Source organism: Musca domestica, unplaced genomic scaffold (assembly GCF_030504385.1).
Source record: "Musca domestica strain aabys unplaced genomic scaffold, Musca_domestica.polishedcontigs.V.1.1 6, whole genome shotgun sequence".
In the NCBI taxonomy this organism is placed as follows: domain Eukaryota; kingdom Metazoa; phylum Arthropoda; class Insecta; order Diptera; family Muscidae; genus Musca; species Musca domestica.
In genome coordinates this window covers 14,926,712-14,949,603 of record NW_026712363.1, presented here as the reverse complement: position 1 = coordinate 14,949,603, position 22,892 = coordinate 14,926,712, and the positions used below count along the sequence as shown (strand labels likewise).

Sequence of the window (22,892 nt, the reverse complement as noted above, 5' to 3'; positions counted from 1 at the left end):
GATTTTTAATTAAAATAAAAATGAGATAAAAGAAAAAAAGAATAAATTAATATTTGGAGTTTATTTTGTCTTTTAACCTAGTTACTGTTTTTAATTCATTTTGGTTTAACTTAAACTTAAACATTAGGAATAAAATAAGTTAATTCACAGGTGCATTGGTATCAGTCTTCCACATCACTGTCAAGTTCTTCGTTGAAAGAACTACGCTTTTCCCTTTTCTTTCCTCTTTTATTTTTTCTTATTTTTTCTAATTTCTCCAATTTTCGTTTCTGGCGTTCCAGTTTTCGCTCTTGTACTGCGTTTGCCTTGGCAATTTTTTCATTTTCTACTGCTTGAATATGCTCCCTCCATGCAAGTGCAGAAATTGCACTTGGAGGCTTGATTCTCGAGTTGGGTTTTACTGCTGATGTCAATCTAGGGAATTGAATATGGCTTTTTAAACGATTTTGACACAGACCCTTCTTCGTTTTGTAAAAACTTGGAAGAACCTAGTTAGAAAAAGAAAAAGTGTATACTGGCATTATACCTGGGCACTACAGAATATATGCACGTTTGTATAGATTACCTGGTTTGGATAAGTTAACGGGACTTAAAACATTTCTAATAAGTGCGCTAGTTACTGATGATTTAGGTGAATCTTTCGTTGGTTTTAACGACAATTCTACATTTCTGGATGTAGTGGGAGACGAACAAAAAGTCAATATCGGTGCATTATTTTCATTTAATGGAGATGAAGAGCGTAGCCGGGTTTCTTTTTCCAAAATCCAGTCTTTATTGACTATACATGAACTGGGCTGCACGGTTACGTTGGCTAATAATTCAATATCTTGTTCGCCTTCAGAGTTTTTCAGAGACTCAATCTCTTCAACAACTATGTTAGCGTCAATTCCCCGAGAATTAAGCCTTGAACTTATTAGGTTTATTACTTGAATTGCTTTGTCGAAGTCCATTAAATGTAAACCATTATTTGCATCGCTCCTATTTGTCATTCTTTCCAAATTGTTTCTTACACACTTTGTATAATCGACGTTCTCAGGGTTAAACGGATAAAGTCCACATTTCCGGAACCCATTCTTAATGGTGTCTTCCAAATCTATTGCTGACAGCACGGAATGCAACAGAGGACAAAAAGTGCATTTTGAAAGGACTTTGTTAATATTTTCCGTTTTATTTTGCCATTCCCTCAATGTATTTTTCCACTCAGATTTCAACGGCTTAAAAACACTGACGTCCGCTGGTTGCATTATATGTGTTGTATTGGGAGGAAGTGCGTACAATATAATTTTATTATTCTCACAGAATTCACTAAGTTCCATAGTCATATGAGACTTATGACCGTCGACAAATAGCAAAACTGGCCTAGGGACTTGATTTTCTTCTAACCATTTATGGACACAATTAGCAATGTATTCAAAGAACACGTCACTGATCATCCATCCGGTTTCCGATTTTCCGAGGAACCAGGTCTCCGGGAGACTGTTCACTACATCCTTGGGAACTCTTTTAAATGGAAAAACAACCATTGGATTAACAGTTTTACCATTAGCGGAAAAGACTAATAGTACTGTCACTGTTTCTTTTTCGTTTCCTTTTTGTATTGAATACACATTTCTGTAACCCTTTGGCGCTAAAACTTTTCCAGTTTTCGGGCACATAGAAAAACTGGTTTCATCCCCATTAAAAATCCTGGATGGATCCTCCAAGATATCTGTAGCATTCTGCTCTTCTAAAAACGTTTTTAAATCGGAAAACCATTTTCTTATAGTCTCCTCCGTTACTATGGCTCTCCCCTTTGTAATTCCCTCGGACTCCCGAATGCTTAAATCAGGATGTCGTCTTAAAAATGCGTTAAACCATTTTCTGCCAGGTCGACTGTCTTTAAAAGGAGTAACTCTTTTATCCTCATTTAAAATTTTTTGTACGGTGTTTAACAATTCGTCAATTTTTATCGGAAATCCACATTTGGCCAAATCTAGACACCACTTTTTTAAATGCTCTTCTTCGGCAGTTGTTAATATTGTAGGAGGTCCCATCTTTCTTGGGCCTTCAGGAGCTCTACCAGACAGTTTGTCCTGCAAAGTTGCCCTGGGAACACCATACTTTTTACTGGCACCCAAAATTGATATATCGCCTCTTCTTATGGCATTTAGTGCGTCGTTCAGGGCGTTTTCCGTATATTTGTGAAATGATCTTTTTCCTTTTGGAGGCATCTTTGAAAAAAAATGTTGGCTATCTGAAACGTCAAATAGCTTCTTTAAAAAACCTACTTAACTTAGAAAAGTTGGTCAAAAAACACAAATAAAAGCGACTGCCGACTTAAGGACCATAGTTATGTCGAATACTGTGTAAATCCACTCAAAAATATTTTTTTTATTTGAGTAGTTTTTGGATTATTTTTTAATACTTCTCTCAAATTTTGGTGAAATTTGTCAAAAATGATATTTTTCTAGTAATTGGCAACCCCTGCCGACTATTGGCAAATCTCTTTTTTTCCTGTCCCTAATGTCGGCATTAAAAAATATAACAGAAAAATGATTAATTTGTATTTTTTAAAGTTATAAAATGATCTTTAGACTGTTATTTACTATTATAAAATATTTCTGATTTCAAAAGTATTAATTTTAATATACTTACATAGATTATTAAGTTGACGCCACCACTAATTTTTTCTTTACAAACAGCACTATCGCACGTGTTGGAAGACACTCACTGACAAAAACCGTTATTCTCTCGTAATAAATGATCGATGCTCATTGTTTTTTTTTTTACAGAAAGAGAGCAGAGATCAGTGTTGATGTTTTTTGCAATTATTTCATTATTTGGTCACTTCTATTCTTAGTTATTTAAGTTTATATTTCAAAACTGCCGACTACTGGGACATGCCGAACTTAGGCGCACTTACCCTATTTTGGAATGGTTTTTCAAAGTTACTTGCTACTGAGATATAGGTATAAGGGGGGATTAAAGGATATTCAAGGTTATGATTGCAAGAGACCTTAATAGGATCTCAAGCAGCCTACAAGGATATTCAAAGCTACGCATGCAAAATGGTGTTCGTCCTTGGGCCCAACAAATTTTATCTCAGTCGGATAATAAATGCGACGTGCATTTTGTTCACAAAAATACATGGACAGACAGACGGACTGACGGAAGGACAAACATACATAAATCGACTCAGTATGTGATTTTATGAGGATCCTCAAAACTAACTATGGGTCTATCGCGTTTCTTTTTCATGTTACAAACAAATGCACAAAAGACATAGTACCCTCATCATAATATGGTGTAGGGTATAAAAATTTCGTTGAAAAATACTGCTTAAATCATAAAAATATCGAATATAGGGAATTACCGTTATATTAGGCGAAGACGTGGACCTGTATATGCAAATTTTGGTCATAGGATGTAGTACCGATTACGGAGTTAAAATTCCAAATTTGAAATATTACCGATGAAAAGTGTGACATAAACCATGAAATATCGTTTTTTGGAAGTTGAATGAGTTCTATGGGGACTATACAAAAACGTGTTCTTAAATATTCCATTTTCAGTACCAAAAAGTTAAGTCAGATGCTAAGTAGACCGTATTGGCCCACTATTTTGGTATTTTCTTCATAGAGGGTCAACATTTTGCATAATTATAATGCATGTCAAAATATACCCAACTAATGTAGGTTCAAGGTATGCATCTGTTGCAGACCGATTAATACTCTAAAACTTGTTATACCTCAGCTACCCAGGGTATATGTCATATGATACAGCCAAAGTGAGCCTCATTGAAATAACGGTTTTAGACCCTACGTCCTGTGGTGAAAATCCGTTTCCGAACATTTGGAGTTGATCTTGGGTATCAGTCCTGCCGTTTGTCCGCCTGGATGGTGAGCAAAAGTTGAAAATTTTGATTAACCAAAATGTTCATAAAATTCGAACAGAACGTTTTTTTCTCTAAAAAATTAGCACTTCTTTTAAAGCAAGATAGAAGATGGAACATTTAGGATATATTAGGATAAGCCGTTCCTTTTGAGTCAATCAGTCTTTGATTTTTTATAATTGTACCGCTAATTCGTCAGCGAAAAGTCCACCTTAAAATTTTAGATTAGTTCGTGTTAGTACTTTTTAAACCCCAAAATGTACAATTTGTTCAGTTTGACAATATTTTTTAAACAGAACTTTTTTACATCGTACTAAATTTTCAGAATTTCAAGGTGTTCTTTATTATTGACGTTTTTTCTCATTCGGAAAAAGTAATTAGAAAATGTTTACACCAAAAAGTCTTCATAATAGACCATTTAACCATTCAATTTATCTGTACAGAACTATTTAAACGTCGTCATATGTAAGCCCTTGAAACCTCCAGTTTCAGAATTTTCACTGTGTCCCTTCGTCCAATACACAATTTAGTCTTATTTAATACTTTTCGTACAATTATACAACATATTTGCAAAACTACCTCCATATCTCAATTTATATACCAAGAGAGTGCTCAGCATCAAATTACAGGATTCCAGCCTTTTTCCTTCATTAATACCATATTCCGTATTATTTTGTAATTTTCGTACAAATATAAGCCGCATTTCCAATCCACTATCATGTCTCAATAACAGATACCATCAATAATATAAATATCAAAGTTTAGTATTTCATCGTTTCAACCAATACCAAATATAGTACCATTCAGCACTTTTCGTACAATTATAAAACACATTTCCAAAACCACCTCAATATCTCAATTCCAGATACCAGCAGAGATCTCAGTATTAAATTTGATGATTCCAGCCCCATCCCTTCACCCTAACCAATACTAAATGGTACTACCACCTCCATATCTCGAACAGAAACCAACAGTGACTTCTATGTCAAATGTCAGAATTCTATCTTTATGCCTTCACCCAAAACCAAAAATATAGTACCATTCACTACTTTTGGTACAATTATAGTACACATTTCCAAACAACCTAAATATGTCAAGATTACACATGAACAGCTACCCTAATACCAATAATAATACCTTCATATATCAAACTTACTTTCCAATCTTAATTCTCATATAGAAATGCAAGTTTTTAGCTTTATCCGTTCACATTATACCAAATGGTATCATTTAAGAAGTTTAGTAACATTGTAGAACATATCCTTAATTTAAAGTTCGAATTGCCGATAAAACCTAAGGTGCATCTATCATGGACTCCATCAGTGACTCTCATTTACAATTTCAGAATCCACCTCTATCGGTTAATCTTAATTCCCATTTGCAATTTAGTTTCATATAGTACAGAAGAGTACGAATTTCCATAGCTTCCTACATACACCAATCCTACACTTCAACAGTAATCTTAATTCCAGCTATTTCGGTTCACCTAAATCCAAATGTAGTAAATTTTAGCACACACAAGTACAAATTTCCAAAACAACCTACGTACCTCTCTCCTATAACACAGTAGTGTTATTCCAAATTTCAGGATTCAGACTTTGTTGTCTCTCCCAAAATTTAAATTGTACCAAATTTAGTATCATTTAGAACACAGAAATTCGCATTTCCAACAATACCTAAATTCCTCTGTCCTAAAATGCAATAGTAATATTATTCCTAAACATCAGGATTCCAGCTCCATCCTTTACTTCAAAGTGCACTATAGGGTTGCCCATATTCGACGGACCCATGTTTTTTTTATGATCAAAGAAAAAAATAAAAATTTGGCGGTTGGCAATGTTAATCATTTAATTTGTTCCAAGTAGATTTGTTTACATCAATTTTTGAATATGATATTTCTCAAATGGCCGCCTCTGGCGTTGATGACGCATTGTGCCCTTTTTGCTGCATTGTTCATCGTTTTTGCCAACATTTCGACCAGAATAGCGACTATTTCTTCATGAATGTTGTCCTTGAGCTCTTCTACGGTCATTGGCTTGTTAACATAAACCTTTGACTTCAAATATCCCCACAAGAAGAAGTCGGGCGGCGTCAAATCGGTCGAACGCGGCCAGTCCAAATCACCACTTTTCGACATCAAACGGCCCGAAAACAAATTCTTCAGAAAATCGGTTGTTATGCGACTTGTGTGCGGTAGAGCGCCGTCGTGTTGAAACCAGAACTGCCTCAAACGTTTTCGACGAATAATTGGCATCACAAAATTGGTCATCATATCGCGATAACGCTCCTGATTGATGGTAACAGCATGGCCATTTTCATTTTGGAAGAAAAACGGCCCAATGACCGTTTTCGCACTAACGCCGCACAAAAACTGTGACTTTTTCGTCATGAAGAGGCACTTCCTGAGGATTTTCAATGACGTAAAAACGGCAATTTTGCTTTTCTAGGTTGCCATTCAATGTGAAATGGGCTTCATCGGACATGATAATTTTGTTCCAAAATTGCTCGTCATCTTCGGCCATTTCGATGACTCTTTGGGCCCATTCCAATCGACGAGGCTTGTCCGCAGGCAACATTCTATGCGTCAATTGAATTTTGTACGGGAACAAATGCAAATCAATGCGAATAATCCGTTGCAAAGCGGGCCGAACGATGCCCAACTGCTGAAAACGGCGTTTTTGGGATGTTCTTGGGAACCTCTTAACACTGGCTCTTACGGCAGTGATATTCTCGGCCGATCGCCTTGGTCGACTTTTATATGGCCTATTCGGATTTGATAGAGCCTTACCATTCGAAAATTTTTCGTATAAACGCCTAATGGTGTTCTTAGAAGGCGCACTTCTCACATTTTTTAATGTTTTAAAAGCACGTTGAGTTTTCACAATTGACTTCTTGTAAATTTCAACTATTTCAGAGCGCTCGCGTGGCGTGTATTGGTTCATGGTAAAAATCTGCTTGGACTGACGCTTCAAACGCGGTATGTCATTAAGCGATGCGACATCTCTGTCAAAAGTTATGGCGTTGCCAGATGGGTTCGTCGAATATGGGCAACCCTGTACATTTTGCACCGTTTAGTACTTTTCGTTTACATGAGTACACACTTCCGAAACTACATCGACTCTACTTCTTAACCTTGATTCCGATTCTAAATATCAAGGTATTAGCTCCACTCGTTCACATGATACAAAATAATACCAAATGCAGTACATTTTAGTACTTTTCGTAAAATTATAGTGCGACATTCCAAAAACCCTTTGGAACATCTATCATACACTCCACCAGTGACCCTCATTTCAAATTGAAAACTTTTAGCTTTACTGCTTCCTTATATACCAAGGGTATCATATTTAGTAACTTTTAATACTTTTCGTACCGTTCTAGTACGAATTTCCAAAAACCCAGCCTTATCTGACCCCTTCGGAAGAAGAGTGACCCCCACCCAAAATGTCAAGATTTCGTCTGGGCGTTGATGAATCGTTAAGTCAGTCAGTCAATAACATTACCCTTTTATTGATATAAATTTATATGGGCGTTATGATCGCATCTGAAATGCCATAAAGTTTGATGATCTCAATTGGTATCTTTAGTTCACCTTTACATCCTGCATTAAAAATTTTAATTTACATCACCTCTAGATTTTTCACTTTAAAGAAATTGATTTAATGATTCCCAGCAGTTGTTTGTTCTTCTTCGTTGTTTTTTGTGGGTTAATTACTTAAAACTTTATTACAGTTTTATGTGTGTTGTCTCAAAACTTTGTAGAATGATTTTTTGTGCAAAACACAAAACTCAAATCTCGTTTAGATAACAGCAAAAAGTTATTTGTGTACGTTTGTGTTTTTTTTTTTTCGAACAACTTTGGATTCCATAACAAGCTTACAGTTTTACCTAGAGACGCGGAAGGGTGCAACGTACTTGTGATGTAAAAGAAAAGGACTTGTATCCAGAAAAATGAGACCGTCTGTCTGTCAGTCGGAATTAGAGAGAGAGATTCCTACCGACCCAAGTACCACTTCAATAACTGATACAGAAATGAACGACAACAGTAACCAGAACAACAACCTTTTTGTGTGTGTGTGTGCGTCATCATTAAGGGGAATGTTCCCAGAGTAGGCAATAACATCATTATCATCATTGCCATGGTGATGATGAAGATGATGACAATTGTAATATAGTCATTATCACAGCATACCATCTCCATGGTATGTTGCCCGTCATTGTCCTTATTATTGTTATGATTATTGTTATTACCAAGCGGCAAAACAAACTTTAAAGCTTTGAAATCTAATTGTGGGCCATCCACCATGTACACCCCATACGTGCCAATATTCCACCAAAGTAGAGCTTCCTTGTGGGGTTGGCGAGTTTGGTCCTACTTCTGATGCAAAAACTAAGAAATAAAACATTGACATAAAAAGATCAGAAATAACAGATAGACCAGGTACAATTGTTCCTCTTTTTCCATTGAGCTCCTCAGACAACGGCAGTAACATTGACAACATTGTTGTTGTTACTCCCTCGGAGCAACTTATCCATGCTGTAGAGCACAAAAAAGTTATTATACACAAGTATTTTGTTATTACCACTCATCTAAGGACTACTCCAACGATGTGGATGACGATGGCGACGATGATGATGTTCATCATCCAACCAACCAGTGGCATGTTGTTCCGCCATCCGTTTGTGATTCGCATTGTCTGTGGCAACACTTAACAACCCAAAACAACTTCCTTATCGTTGATAATACTTTGTTTCATTATAGAACTGTTTTGTTGTTGTTGTTATTTGTATTTTTGTTGTATGTTCTTGTTGGTTACCGACTTACTTTTCTGATCCTGTTACAGATTTTATTTCGAAACCTAAGGCAGCTTACAAATATTGTGTAGAATAAGGGAAGAATCGAGAACACAGACGACCTGTAAAAGCCGCACTTGATTATGATGAATGTTCCACAATCACATTTTCCGTTCTTTTTTTTCACTTTTTTGCCATCTGTATTTATTTATTTGTTTCTGTCGGATTCTGTGCAATTTTCTCTTCGTCAGAGTCCGTGTGTGTGTGCATGTTTGTCTTCCTGGTAGGAGAGTACTTATGCAATTATGACTTTATCCTTTTTCCCCTTCCCCATCAAGTGGTTATATTTGCTGCTACTTTTTGCAATTTCTTTGCAAGGATATAGACGACGCATTGCATTTATAAAATATTGTTAGCAACTTAGGTAGAAGATGGTGGCTGGGTAGAGGCAGCACATTAGTGTTGCCAAAAAACAATAGGATACATTAAGTATCACTTGATTAAGCAGAAACGTAGAAGCAACAGGGGAAAGGTAGGGGAGAAACAGGAAGAGTATGATAATTGGATTGGCAGAAAAAGTATTTTCAATAGGATAAACGAAATAGAACGAAAAAAATGAAAATGGAAACAGGTCCGGAGATATCGAGATCGAAAAATAAAAATAAAGGGTATATATTTGTCATTCCACTCGCATCACCTAGAAACACGTCGAAGAACCTATATAGTAAATTTTGATGTCTCGGACATATTTCTCAGGGACATAGTTCTCATTGCAATTATGGGGATTATGTTCGGTTTATTTTCGGTTGTAACACCCGTAAAACTGTGGAGATTATACAAACTTCCAAAAAGGACATAATCATCATGGTCTGTACGACCGTTTGATGTGGGGATTATGTTCGAGAGTTTTTATACCCTCCACCATACATTGTAAGAAGTGTATGTTAAGTTCGTCATTCAGTTTATAACTCATCGAAATAACAATTTAAGACCCAACGTAAAATTCTAAAACGATTTAGCCCTGTCCGTTCGTCCATCTGTCTGTCCATCCACCGGTCTGCGCCTGTCCATCTTTCCCTCTATTTTAATCATGCTACAGTCAAACCGAATAAAGGTAGTATTCTAACATTTTGCACAAATTAGTCTTTTTTCTGCAGGCAGGTTAAGTTCGAAGATGGGCTATATCGGTCCACGATATCGAATAGCTTCTATATAACAGTACACCCCCAATATTCGGTATTTTGATTTTTGGCACATTTGTCAAATGAATTGTCTGAAATTCTACACAGAAAGTTTCTCGTGACTACTTTATCCTCTGAAGAAAAATTGTCTATATAGGTCCACGAAATCTTATATGCCCCATATAACTGTACCTCCCGATATTCGGTATATTGATGCTTTTAGCCACATTTTTAAATAGAATTGTCTGAAATTTTACACAAGGAGTTCCCTCTGGGTATAGCCCCCACACAATTATGCCTCCGATATTGGGTATTTGAAGATTTTGGCCATATTTTTCAAGGGAATAGGCTTAAAATCCACAGAAGGAGATCCTTCTGAGTACTTTACACCCTGAAAGAGAATTGCCTATACAGGTCCACGATATTGTATACTCTCCATATTGTATTTCCCGACATTTGTTATTCTGACGATTTTAGTCAATGGCATTGTCTGAAAGTCTACAGAAGGAGTTCTCTGTGAGTACTTTACCCCCTGGAAGAGAAGGAGACAGGATAGGTTTACATTTAAGTATAGCACCCATATTACGCTACCCCGAGATATTCGGTATTTCCAGTATTTTCGCTACATTATTCACCGGCATAGCGTCATATTTCGTATTTTAAGTTCGTAATGGATACTGCTACCTATGACAGAAAATTACTTATCTAGCACCACGTCTTCTTCTTTTTATACCCTACACCAAAAGGTGGTCAGCGTATTATGTCTTTGTGCATTTGTTTGTAACGGGCAAAAGGAAACGAGATAGACCCATAGTTCCTTTTGATGATCTGCATAGAATCACTTTCTGAGTTGATTTATGCATGTCAGTCCGTCTGTCCGTCCGCCCGTCCGTCTGTCCATGTATTCTTGTGAACAAAATGCAGGTCGTATTTATTATCCGATTGAGATGAAATTTTGCAAACAACATTTGTTTGGCCCAAGGACGAACCCTATTGAAATTGGAGATAATCGGTCAAAATTTAGATGTAGCTCCCATATATATCTTCGTCCGATTTGCCTTTTATTGTGCACCAAACGTGTAATATCAGCCCGAATAGTATGGAATTTTGCACATACAACCAAATTAGACCTGAAAATAAGTATGCCAAATTTTATCGAAATCGGTTCAGATATAGATAGCTATAGCTCCCATATATATTGTTCATCCGATTTGTTATTTTTGTCCTCCGCAGCCGTAATACGCACTCTGTAACAACAATATTTGGGGAAATATATCAAATGCAGCTCAGAAATACCTTTGCTAAATTTTATCGAGATCGGTTCAGATTTGGATATAGCTCCCATATATAACTTCGTCCGATTTACCTTTTATTGTGCACCAAACGTCTAATATTTGTCCAAATGGGATGGAATTTGGCACATACGACCGAATTTAGTCTAGAAGCTAGTATGCCAAATTTGGTGAAGATGGGTTCAGATATAGTTATAGCTCCCATATATATTGTTCATCCGATTTATTGTATTTGTTACCCACAGCCGTAATATGCACTCCGTAACAACGATATTCAGGAAATTATATATCAAATACAGCTCAGAAATATCTTTGCCAAAATTTATCGAGATCGGTTCAGATTTGGATATAGTTCCCATATATATTTTTATCCGATTTCAAATTAATTTCGCACCAAATGGGCAATACAAGTCCGAATTTAAAAGATACTAATGCTTCGGCACATTTAGTCCTTTGAATTTTAAATTATAATTATAATCATAGCGTGTATGATTGAATTCTCCCATAAAAACTTTTAATTATTAAGTGGAGCTCAACTAAATTAGCAAAGTGGTGTAGGGTATCATAAAATCGGCCCCGCCCGACTTTAGGAATTTCTTTACTGGTTTTTAATTTCCTTCCGAAGGGTGAAGGTTATAAATTTTTTTATATCCTCCAAAATACTATGGAGGTTATATTAACTTTGTCATTCCGTTTGTAACTCCTCGAAATACTCATGTCAGACCCAACAAAGTATATATTTTCTTGACCAGCGTAAAATTCAAAGTCGATTAACAATGTCACGAATATCACGCTATCATTTGAACGAATTGAAACAGAAGGCGAATATTTTGCACACATGTTTATTTTACCAGTAGGCAGGTTAAGTTCGTAAATGGGCAATGTAGGTCCAGGTTTTCATATAGCCCCATATAACGGTCCCTCCCTATATTCGGTATTTTGTTGATTTTAGCGACATTATTCACCGGAATTGTTTAAAATTCGGTATTTGAAGTTCCAAATGGATGCTACAGCCTAAGACAGAAAATTGTCAATGCAGGTCCACGTCTTTGTATAGACCCCATACAACGGTACCTCCCAATATTCTGATGATTTTAGCGACATTATTCACCGGAATTGTTTAAAATTTGGTACTTGAAGTTCGTAGCGGATAGTACATCCTATGGCAGAAAGTTGTATGTGCAGGTCCAAGTCTTCGTGTAGCCCCCATATAACGGTACCTCCCAGTATTCGGTATTTTAACGATATTAGCGTCATTATTCACCGGAGTAATCTCAAATTACATATTTAGAGTTCGTAATGGCAACTACAGTCTGTGACAAAAAATTGTCTGTCCAGGTCCAGGTCTTCGTATAGGCCCCATATATCTGTACCTCCCTATATTCGGTATTTTGACGATTTTAGGTACAATACTCACCGAAATTGTTTGAGATATCGTATTCGAAGTTCGCAATGGATGCTACAGCTTGCAACAGAGAATTGTCTGTCCAGGTCCAGGTCTTCGTATAGGCCCCATATATCTGTACCTCCCTATATTCGGTATTTTGACGATTTTAGGTACAATACTCACCGACATTTTTTGAGATATCGTATTCGAAGTTCGTAATGGATGTTACAGCTTGCAACAGAGAATTGTCTATGCAGGTCCAGGTTTTCGTATAGCTCCGTAATGGTAATGGTTTATGACGAACAAAGCTTATGTAGGTCCACGTCGTATAGACCCAAATATAAGGGCTATATTCGGTATTCTTAAAATTTTAATAGAACTTTATTTTTTGAAAATTTCGTTGCAAATGGTGGAGAGTATTTAAAGTTTGGCTGGCCGAACTTACTCCTTTTTAACTTGTTTTAGAAAAAAAACGCTTAAGTTGAGTTTAGGAGCTATGCTCGGATTGACCTGAAATTTTAATCACCTGACAAATTATTTTTTTATTGGGAGAAACTCCCCTTTACCCTGTTATTCGACAAAAAAAAAAAAAAAAAAATTGTCCCGAAAGGCCCAGTCCCGATTATTTTGGCCATATTCCTGATTCTATAATGGAAATTTTAACATGGCACCGTAAATATTCATGATCAGGGTATGTTGATGTAGCCAGGTTCTGTCGTTTGTTGAAATGACCCTATTAAAAAAGAGTTTTTGACATTATCCACTGGCATTGGTATTATTCCTAGGAAAATTTGAACACATAAATCGACGATTAGGTCTAGGTTTTATGTATCGGGTTCAATGTGAAAGTATATACTCCTTGCAAAAAAATATTCAATACTCTTTTTAAGAAAATAAAAATCATTGCATCACGAAATTTATTAAAATCTAAAGATACACTTTGATTTTTGAGGAGTCAAAAACCAATTAACCAATTTCTACGAAATATAATTATACATTTATATATAGTTAGCTGATATACTTACAACAATGGCAAGGCATATAGAGATTCAATAATTTTTGAATGAAAGTAACTTACCTAAAAAAAGAAAAAAAATAATATTTTAAAAATTTGTTACAATTTGAAAAGAAAATCATTTGAATATCAATATGTACATAGTTTACTATTACGCTTACAATCTAGTATTATGTATAGGGTCAACAATTGATCATATTATATGGGGCCTATACCACAACGGACCAATAATTATAATTCTATTTTCTATTCGTTTTTCTGATGGACTTCGAAAATTTTTCGGAATTATATGGAAAATATGAGGAATTATATGGAATATAAACATTGAGGTCCCTTGTGAATGGTTAAGGTATTAAGGGCTTTAAACGCCATTTGGTCTGAGAATCCAAAACCTTTTTGGGGAAATTATTATTAGGCATCAACCCTACACTGCTTTATTGATCGTAATGGAATATATAATAGAAAAAGAAAGACTTAAAGTCGGGCGGTGCCGATTTTATGATACCCTATACCACTTTTCTAATTTAGTAGAGCTCCGCATAACCATTAAAAGTTCTTATGGGAGAATTCAATCATACACGCTTGATTATAATTACAATTTAAAAATCAAAAGGCTAAATATGCCGAAGCATTTGTATCTTTTAAATTCGGACTTGTATTGCCCATTTGGTGCAAAATTAATTTGAAATCAGATAAAGATATATATGGGAGCTATATCCAAATCGGAACCGATCTCGATAACATTTGGCAAAGATATTTCTGAGCTGTATTTGATATATTTCCCTGAATATCGTTGTTACGGAGTGCATATGAAGGCTGTGGATAACAAATATAACAAATCGGATGAACAGTATATATGGGAGCTATAGCTATATCTGAACCGATCTTCACCAAATTTGACATACAAGCAATTCGGTCGTAGGTGCCAAATATCGTCCAATTTGAACAAATGTTAGACGTTTAGTGTACAATAAAAGGTAAATCGGACGAAGTTATATATGGGAGCTATATCCAAATCTGAACCGATCTCGATAAAATATAGCAAATGTATTTCTGAGTTGTATTTGATATATTTCCCCAAATATTGTTGTTACAGATTGCATATTACGGCTGCGGTGGACAAAAATAACAAATCGGATGAACAATATATATATGGGAGCTATAACTATATCTGAACCGATTTCTATAAAATTTGGCATACTTACTTATTTTCAGGCCTAATTTGGTTGCAAAATTCCATACTATTCGGGTTGATATTACACGTTTGGTGCACAATAAAAGGCAAATCGGACGAAGATATATATGTGAGCTATATCTAAATTTTGACCGATTATCTCCAATTTCAATAGGATTCGTCCTTGGGCTAAACAAATAATTTGTGCAAAATTTCATGTGGATAGGGCAATAAATGCGAACTGTACTTTGTTTACAAAAATACATGGACAGACGGGCGGACGACTCAGAATGTGATTCTATGCAGATCATCAAAAGGAACTATGGGTCTATATCGTTTCCTTTTGCCTGTTATAAACAAATTCACAAAGACATAATACACTGTACGGTATAAAATTAGAGAATTGAATCGCTTAAGATGGATTACCGATAACTTTTCAAATCAAGCTACGCTCCTGCTAAATTTTCCCACACATTAGTTTGTTAAACTCAAATAAGTAACACATCGCACTAATATTAGCGAGTGCTGTAAATGATAACAAAAAACACAGAACGTAATGAATGATTCCTGATATTCTCAAATACACACACACTTACGAACACACTCGGACACAAGGTAAAGAAAATCCTCCCTGAATGAAAGGATAGGATATGTTGAGACTGTTTTTCATTTTTACATTTTTGTTTCATTTCAACATTTCCCTCAATGTCTCTTTGCCTGTTGGTTGGGGATATAAATGCAACATAATATCCTTTCTTTTACAACAATTGCCATTAAGTTTTTGTTGCTTTTCTTTTTACTCGTTTTTTGTTGTTGTTGTTGCTACCAACAAATGATGATGACGACTTGATTGTCATAATTGCAATTGTGTTGTAGTAAATGTATGGAAATAATGATTATAAAATATAATATCAGTGTTCATAGAAAGAAATAAAGGAAAAACAGGCAACAGAAAACAGGATTCAGTCATAGATAGACAAGGAGTGATAGAGTTGTTGAAGTTGAAGCAGCACAAAAAAACAGGAAAACTCCATAACAAATTACAAGTAGCAAAAATAGAAAGACTGAAACAAAATGCATGAAGAAAAAGGCTAAAACCATTATCCTTTATAGGATATGATGGAGCGAACAAGAAGTATGATCAAAGAATTACATTCGTTACGGGATATTAAATTAGTTACACACAAGTCCTTCCTTTGCTGTACATGTTTTTCTTAAATTAAATTAATTTTTTCCAAGTCCTTTTTTCTTTTTATTTTAAAGTCATAACGTATATTAAAGTTGAAAACATAAGTATTCCCCATTCGTCTTTTTTTCTACTTCATATCTTGGGAGTTTTTATTTCAAAATGCAGTTTTCTTTCTGGCACTTCTGTTAGCTGTACATTGTGTGAGAGGGTGTGCCGGAGGATTGAACTTTTCACAATGAATGTCAAATAAAAGTCATGTTCTGTGACCGTTTGCTGCTGTTGGGGTTATCCTGTGTACGTTTACATCAATATGTGTGTGTGTGTGGATGTCAGTCTTTTAAGCTAACATTTCAGTGTTCTTTTTGTTAAAGGTTATGCACCACTACCAATGCATAACGTTTAAGAGATCATTTACTTTTTGCCATCAAATAATTTTCTAGCTTTTTTATCATAGATAATGAATATAAATGCTTTGAAAATTTTAAATTGCTTATGAGGGGAGAATTTAAGTTAAGTTTAGGGATCTATAAAAAACTTTATTCAATGTGACTTTATAAAAAAACAATATTTTAATATTCTTTGTATTTGCTTTAAAATTTAATATAATATAAGGGATATTACCGAATATGCGTTGAAAAGCTGTACAAATAAATTCCAAAAGTATCATTTTTCGAAAAAAAAAAAAAACAAAAACATGTAAAATATTCATTGCGGACAATAATTTTCGGGTAATTAAAAAATGAATGTGTAGGCGGTCAGGGCAGGCTCAAACGCCCATATAAACTTCAAAAGGACACTATATCCTTTTCTTCGGTAAAAATAAAACCTTTGTCTTCTTTTTAAGCGATAGTCCAAACTAGTTTTTAAAAAATTGGTATTAATAGTTGCAATTGGAGGCAGAAACCTACAAAATACCAACATTTGAGTGTGTTTGTTCTGCAGGACTTTTGGTATTGAAAATGGTCTATATAGGTCCACGTTGTGGTACATCCCCGATATATAAAACGCACCTATATTCGGTATATTCACGATTTTAGCGACATTATTTGCCGTAATTGTTTCACATTTCGTATTTAAAGAACCTAATGGGCACCGCAAGCTACAACAGAAATTAACTATACAGGTCCACGTTTTCGTACAGCCCCTGTATAACAGTACCTCCCTATATTCGGTATTTTGATGACTTTAGCGACATTATTCCAAGAAATTGTTTTACATTTCGTATTTGTAGATCTTAGTGGGTACTACAGTCTGTGACAGAAAGTTGTATATGTAGATAAACGTTCTCGTATAGCACCCATATAACGGTACCTCCCTATTTTCGGTATTTTTATACCCCCCGCCTTGGAAAGGAGGGTATACTAACTTTGTCATTCCATTTTTAACATCCTTAAATATTCGTCTTGGACTCCATAAAGTATATATATTCATAATCAGCATAAAATTCTAAGTCATCTGTTTGTCTGTCCGTCTGTCTGTTGAAATCACGATTATTTGACGTAGAACGCCAAAATTTAGCAGAACTATTTGCATTGTGTCTAGGATGGTTGGTACTGAAAATAAGATATATCGGTCCACGTTCTGGTATAGTCCCCATATAACGGTACCTCCCGATATTCGGTATTTTGATGATTTATGCCACATTTTTTCACGGATTTTTCTAAAAATTGGTATTTGTAGGTCATAATGGTTTCAACCTGCGGTGGCGAAACATTGCATGTATGGGTCCATGATTTGGTATAGCCCCCATATAACGGTACCTCCCGATATTCGTTATTTTGATGGTGTTTGGCACATTTTTTCACTGATTTCGTGTGGCGAAACATTGTAATTATAGGTCCACGTTTTGGTATAGCCCCCATATAACGGTACCTCACCATAATTGGCGTTTTAATGGGTTTTGCCACATTTCTTCTAATGTTTCTTCTACTCTAAGGTGGAGGGTATTAAAAGTTTGGCCCGGCCGAACTTAATGTTTTCTTACTTGTTCACTTTCACTTTCTGAGTTGATTTATGCATGACAGTCTGTCCGTCCGTCTTTCTACGTATTCTTGTGAAAAAATGCAGGTCGTCTTTATTATCCGATTGTGATGAAATTTAACAACAATATTTGTTTGGCCCAAGGACGAACCCTATTGAAATTGGTAATAATCGGATCAGATTTAGATATAGCTCTCATGTGTCTTCAGATATATGCAAATGTTTCATCCGATTTGGGGGTTTTAGACCCTAACATGCTTAATATGCTCTCCACAAATTTCAGATTCATCCCAGAAATACTTCATTGGTTCAGATTTGGATATAGGTCCCGTATATATCTTCAACCGATTTCAGGTTAATTGTGCGCCAAATTGTAGTGCCGGGAGCAAGCACGATATACACACTTAGTTTAGTAAACACTAATTAACAAATTTTAGTAAAGCCAGACGCTGAAAATACGCTTTAGTCATTAAAACAAAACATTATAGTTTTAAGCATATCTTCTTCACTTCAAAATTGTAAATTTTCGTGTTAAAAAAAAGACTCAATAAATTTGAACTGAATTGAATTGTGCGCCAAATTTCCAATATCAGTCCAAATAACCTGAATTTCGGCACATCCAACCGAATTCAATCTAGAAGCAAGTACACCAAATTAGGTGAAAATCGGTGAGCTTTACTAAATATGCATAGTGGTGTATGGTATCATATAGTCGGCCCCGCCCGACTTTTGAATTTTCCTTACTGGTTTTTGATATTCTAGTCCTCACAATGATATGGGAAAAGTCTCTATTGTACAAATAGGGATTTTTGCGCAAGAAACCCAGACAAGTACTTAAACAAGGATCTAAAAGTACATGCGAGGAAAATAATGTTAGAGACCTTCATAAGTACCCAAGTAATGCTCTACAGGAATATGCATGGATTCTACCGCAAAGACCCGTTAATAAGTATATAAGCAAGCTTCAGGATACTACTGCAAGAGATCCTTATAATTTCTCAAGGAAGACGAAGGATACTACTGCGAAAGACCTTAATAAGTGCTAAAGCTACTGTAGAAGACTTTAATATTTATTCAATCAAGGCCCTACATGGGGCCATGGGGTACTACTGCAAGTACTCAAGCTAAGTTCTACAAGGATACACTGTGAGAGAAGAAGTTGATGTGGTCATATTCACCGTTTGGGAAGTGACCCATGCAAAAATATGTCCGTAAATTCCGAAATTTCCATATTCGAAGGAATTGCCTCACTTCTTTTATAAGCAATATACCATATCGAATTTTAAAATACAGAAAACGTGGACCTATATGGATGATATTCTGCCGGAGGAGGTAGAACTCATTATGAACTCCTTCGAATCTTAAGTTAATCCGCTGGAAACTGTGGATAAAATCATCAAAGTGCCGAATTGCAAATATGGGAATTATGGTCGTGTTTTTTTTCATAACCCTCATAATGTCCATTATATAAGTTGAATCTCCATGGGGAGTATAGCCGTTTTCTTCGGGGACTACTTACAAAAAACATTAAAAAAAATATAAAATAAAAATAAAAAAATATTAAATGGTGATTATGTCCGTGAGCATTATAATACGGTAATACGAAAACGTTGACCGATATTGCTCAGCTTCGAACTTCACCAGTCTGCAGACAAAAGACAACTATATGTAAAATCTAAGCTTCCTATCACATGCCGTTTGGACTGTATTGTGAATACAACAGTACGACAGACATGACTTAGATCGGCTTAGCATGTAACGCTGATAAAATAATTTATATGTATTGTAGAGGATTCAAAAAGAATTCGGAACAAATATGTCTATTTTCCAACGTTTTAAGTTCTCTCATGATGGAGGGTATCAAAAGTTTTTCTGGTTTATCTCGAATGTTTTCCTTACATATTAAAAATTTTCAAAAAAAAAAAAAAAGTGATTTGTTAACGAATTTTTGTACCTAAAAAATATGACAAAAATTTTTGATTATCTTTACAAATAAATATTAATTAATAATGCAAATAATAGAGATCTAAATTCATATAACTTAAACAATTTTCATTCATGACCTTACAAATGTGTTAGCAATTTCTAGACACACCGATGAATTTTGTCCCGTTGACAAATAATACATGAACTCAATTATCTCGTCATCTACAAGCCCTCCTCCTATGACCTTCTTTCTTACTGGTCATCTCCCATTTATGTGAATATTTTAATATTTTTAAAACTTTTAATGACAACCGTTTGTCCTTAATAAATAATTTATATTTAAAGTTTAAATGTCTGCGTCTGTGTCAGCAGATAACTATAAAATTTCAAGTATCGCTGTAGTTTGGAAATTGATTTTAATATCGCAAAAATTACGAGCAAGTGTTTCCGGTGGAAATGGCTGAGCGATGGAAAGCCGGGGAAGAGACAACTCACAAAGATTTTTATATTTTTAATTATTTTGTGGTTACGAGATGAGAGTAGTAAAATTTAACTATCAGACAATGTGACGTCGTAATTAAGGCATCAATACTATCAACGGCAGAATATACAGACAAGCACTTACGCACACACAAACATATACATACATAAACAAACAACGACATTATCATTATCAACAACAGTTTGTCATTGCGTTTGCACTGTACTGTACACAGTTATAAATAAGGACACTTACACACACACACACACACACATTTGCACACTCAAATTATGAGTAGAAACGTGTTGCCACAAATATTGTCACTCTCTTGTTTAATAAACGTTAATTACTTTGCTTTCTGTTCTGTTCTGTTGTGTGGTGTTGTGTTTGTATTGGTTGGGCCACTGTGGGTGTTTAATGAAACGAATGACGATGATGAAACTGACAAAAAATGTATAGCCAGCAGCAAGAAAAAAGAATGCTATAGTATTGAAGCCAGGCGAATAACGCTTGCAACTTAATTGGAATGGGTGGGGATGGCGGGAGCCCGGAGAAGGAACTAAGGTAATTTCTAGAAGTATGATGATACTCAGGAGCAGCTGTTGTTTAAGTGTTTTTTGTTGTAAATAATGTCTTTGTTTGCTTTGAGGTTTATTAAATAATGTTGAAGGAGTTTGCTGTTGTTGCCGTTGTTGTTGTTGTCACCACCACCCAGCCTGCGTGTGTGTTTGTGTACTCAAGAAAAATAAAGGGGTGTCATTTAGCAAAACGTTTTAATTTCGGTGATATTCTGAAGCTTTGCTGTTAATGGCAAGACAACTAATTGCTTTATTGTTTGATTTTTTTTCTGAAGAAAATTAAATTTTATTATAAACAATTAAATGAAATTAAACAATTATAATTGAGAGTAAGTGAAAAAGGCGTATTGTTTTGTCTGGTGAAAAAGTCGCGAAGCTTGCCAATTGGAGGACACCTCTGAAACTTTTATACTCTTTTTGGGGTATAAGTACTTGTTTTCGAAATAGGCGTAAATATTGGCTAGTAAAAGAAAAACAATAAGTTCGAACGGACCGAGCATATATATACCATCATTGGTGAAGAAAACATTTTTATAAAAAAGTATCTGAATACAAGGGTGTTTCATTTTGAACAATAAATACCAGTGAGACCGTTTGGATAATGCTGTTAAACTTTTAATTTAAACTAAAACCAGTAAGCAAAATTCAAAAGTCGGGCTGGGTCGACTATATGATACCCTACACCACTATTCATATTTAGTAGAGCCCCCGTAACAAAAGAATTTATTTCAAGTAGATCATACCACCTATCAACATCTGGCTTTAGAGCAGTTTTAATGTGCATGATATCACTAGGAGCAGGATTATATTAAAAAAATATACATCGGAACAAAGTTTGGGCTGATATTAGCCAAATCCAATGAGCTATAGCTATATCTGAACCGATTTTCACAAAATTTGAAATACTTGTTTTTAAGATAAATTCAGTAGGAATTGCCAAGATTCAGTTAATTTGGGCTGATATTGGTTATTTGGTGCACAATAAGCCTGTTATCGGATAAAGAAATATATAGGAGCTATATCCTGTATATCTGATATCTGGAACCAAATATAATTGTTGCGGAGTACATATTACGTATGTGAGGAACTTTAAGCCCGCAAATCGGATGAAAGATTCATATTAGAGCTCTAGCTATATCTGAAACGATTTTCTCCAAATTTAGGATGAATTCAGTCGGAATACCCTAGGATGAATTCAGTCGGAATACCCACAATTCGCTCCACTTGGTATGATATTAGCCATTTAGTGCACAATACCATGTAAGATAAAAAAAACCGCAACAAAGTCAAATGCCATAATTTTTACATTTTTTTAATTTTATTGAATGAAAGCAAAAAATGTCGGAATAGAATAAGTTTAGATTTTTTCGAATTGGTCACATATGACACGAATTATGGCTTCCAAACGGCCAATGAAACCGTCACACGCTGAACGAATGTTGCTCAAGCGCTGACTTGAGGTGATCGACACTTTGGCATTATTTAGTGCCAACCTTGCTTTCCAAAATATTCCAGACACAATAGTCAATCGGATTTGTATCCGGAGATTTTGGTGGCCATTGTGCGCTGGATATGAAGCGAGGAACCTCATTTTGTAACCATTCTTGCGATAATGCTTGTGATAATGCTGAGTGCGATAATGCTGAGTCCTGTTGAAATGTCCAAGGTGTGCGGCCAAAATGTTTGCAAGCCCAAGACTTTAGAACACCCTTCAGAATATTTTCGCGATAATATTCGGCATCTATTCTGATGCCACGGTCGATTAATACGAGCGAAGAGCTACCATCGGCTGTTATGGCGGCCCACACCATCACCGTCACCATGACCGGCGCTTGATTTCTGGTGGCCGGCCAACCAAAGGTGCACATTTTCATTTTCTTTGGCAAGTAAACATGATCATTTTCTTGTTACAAACTGCTGGACAACGAATGGTTTCCTCACCGGAGAAAACCAAATTCGGCCAAGCGAAGCAACTCTTTAGCTCTTTTGAGTCCATTTTCTTTCTGTTGCGGTGTAAGTTCTTG

At 35.5% G+C, this 22,892-nt stretch overlaps 1 protein-coding gene across 1 annotated transcript; it reads right to left on the bottom strand.

The window, feature by feature from the left end:
- Nucleotides 1-489: 489 nt before the first annotated feature.
- LOC131805698 (tigger transposable element-derived protein 1-like) lies at nucleotides 490-2,773 on the bottom strand. The gene has a single exon (XM_059129220.1). It carries the CDS (start codon nucleotides 2,208-2,210, stop codon nucleotides 534-536), a length of 1,677 nt encoding a protein of 558 aa, XP_058985203.1. The 5' UTR covers nucleotides 2,211-2,773; the 3' UTR covers nucleotides 490-533.
- Nucleotides 2,774-22,892: the final 20,119 nt, after the last annotated feature.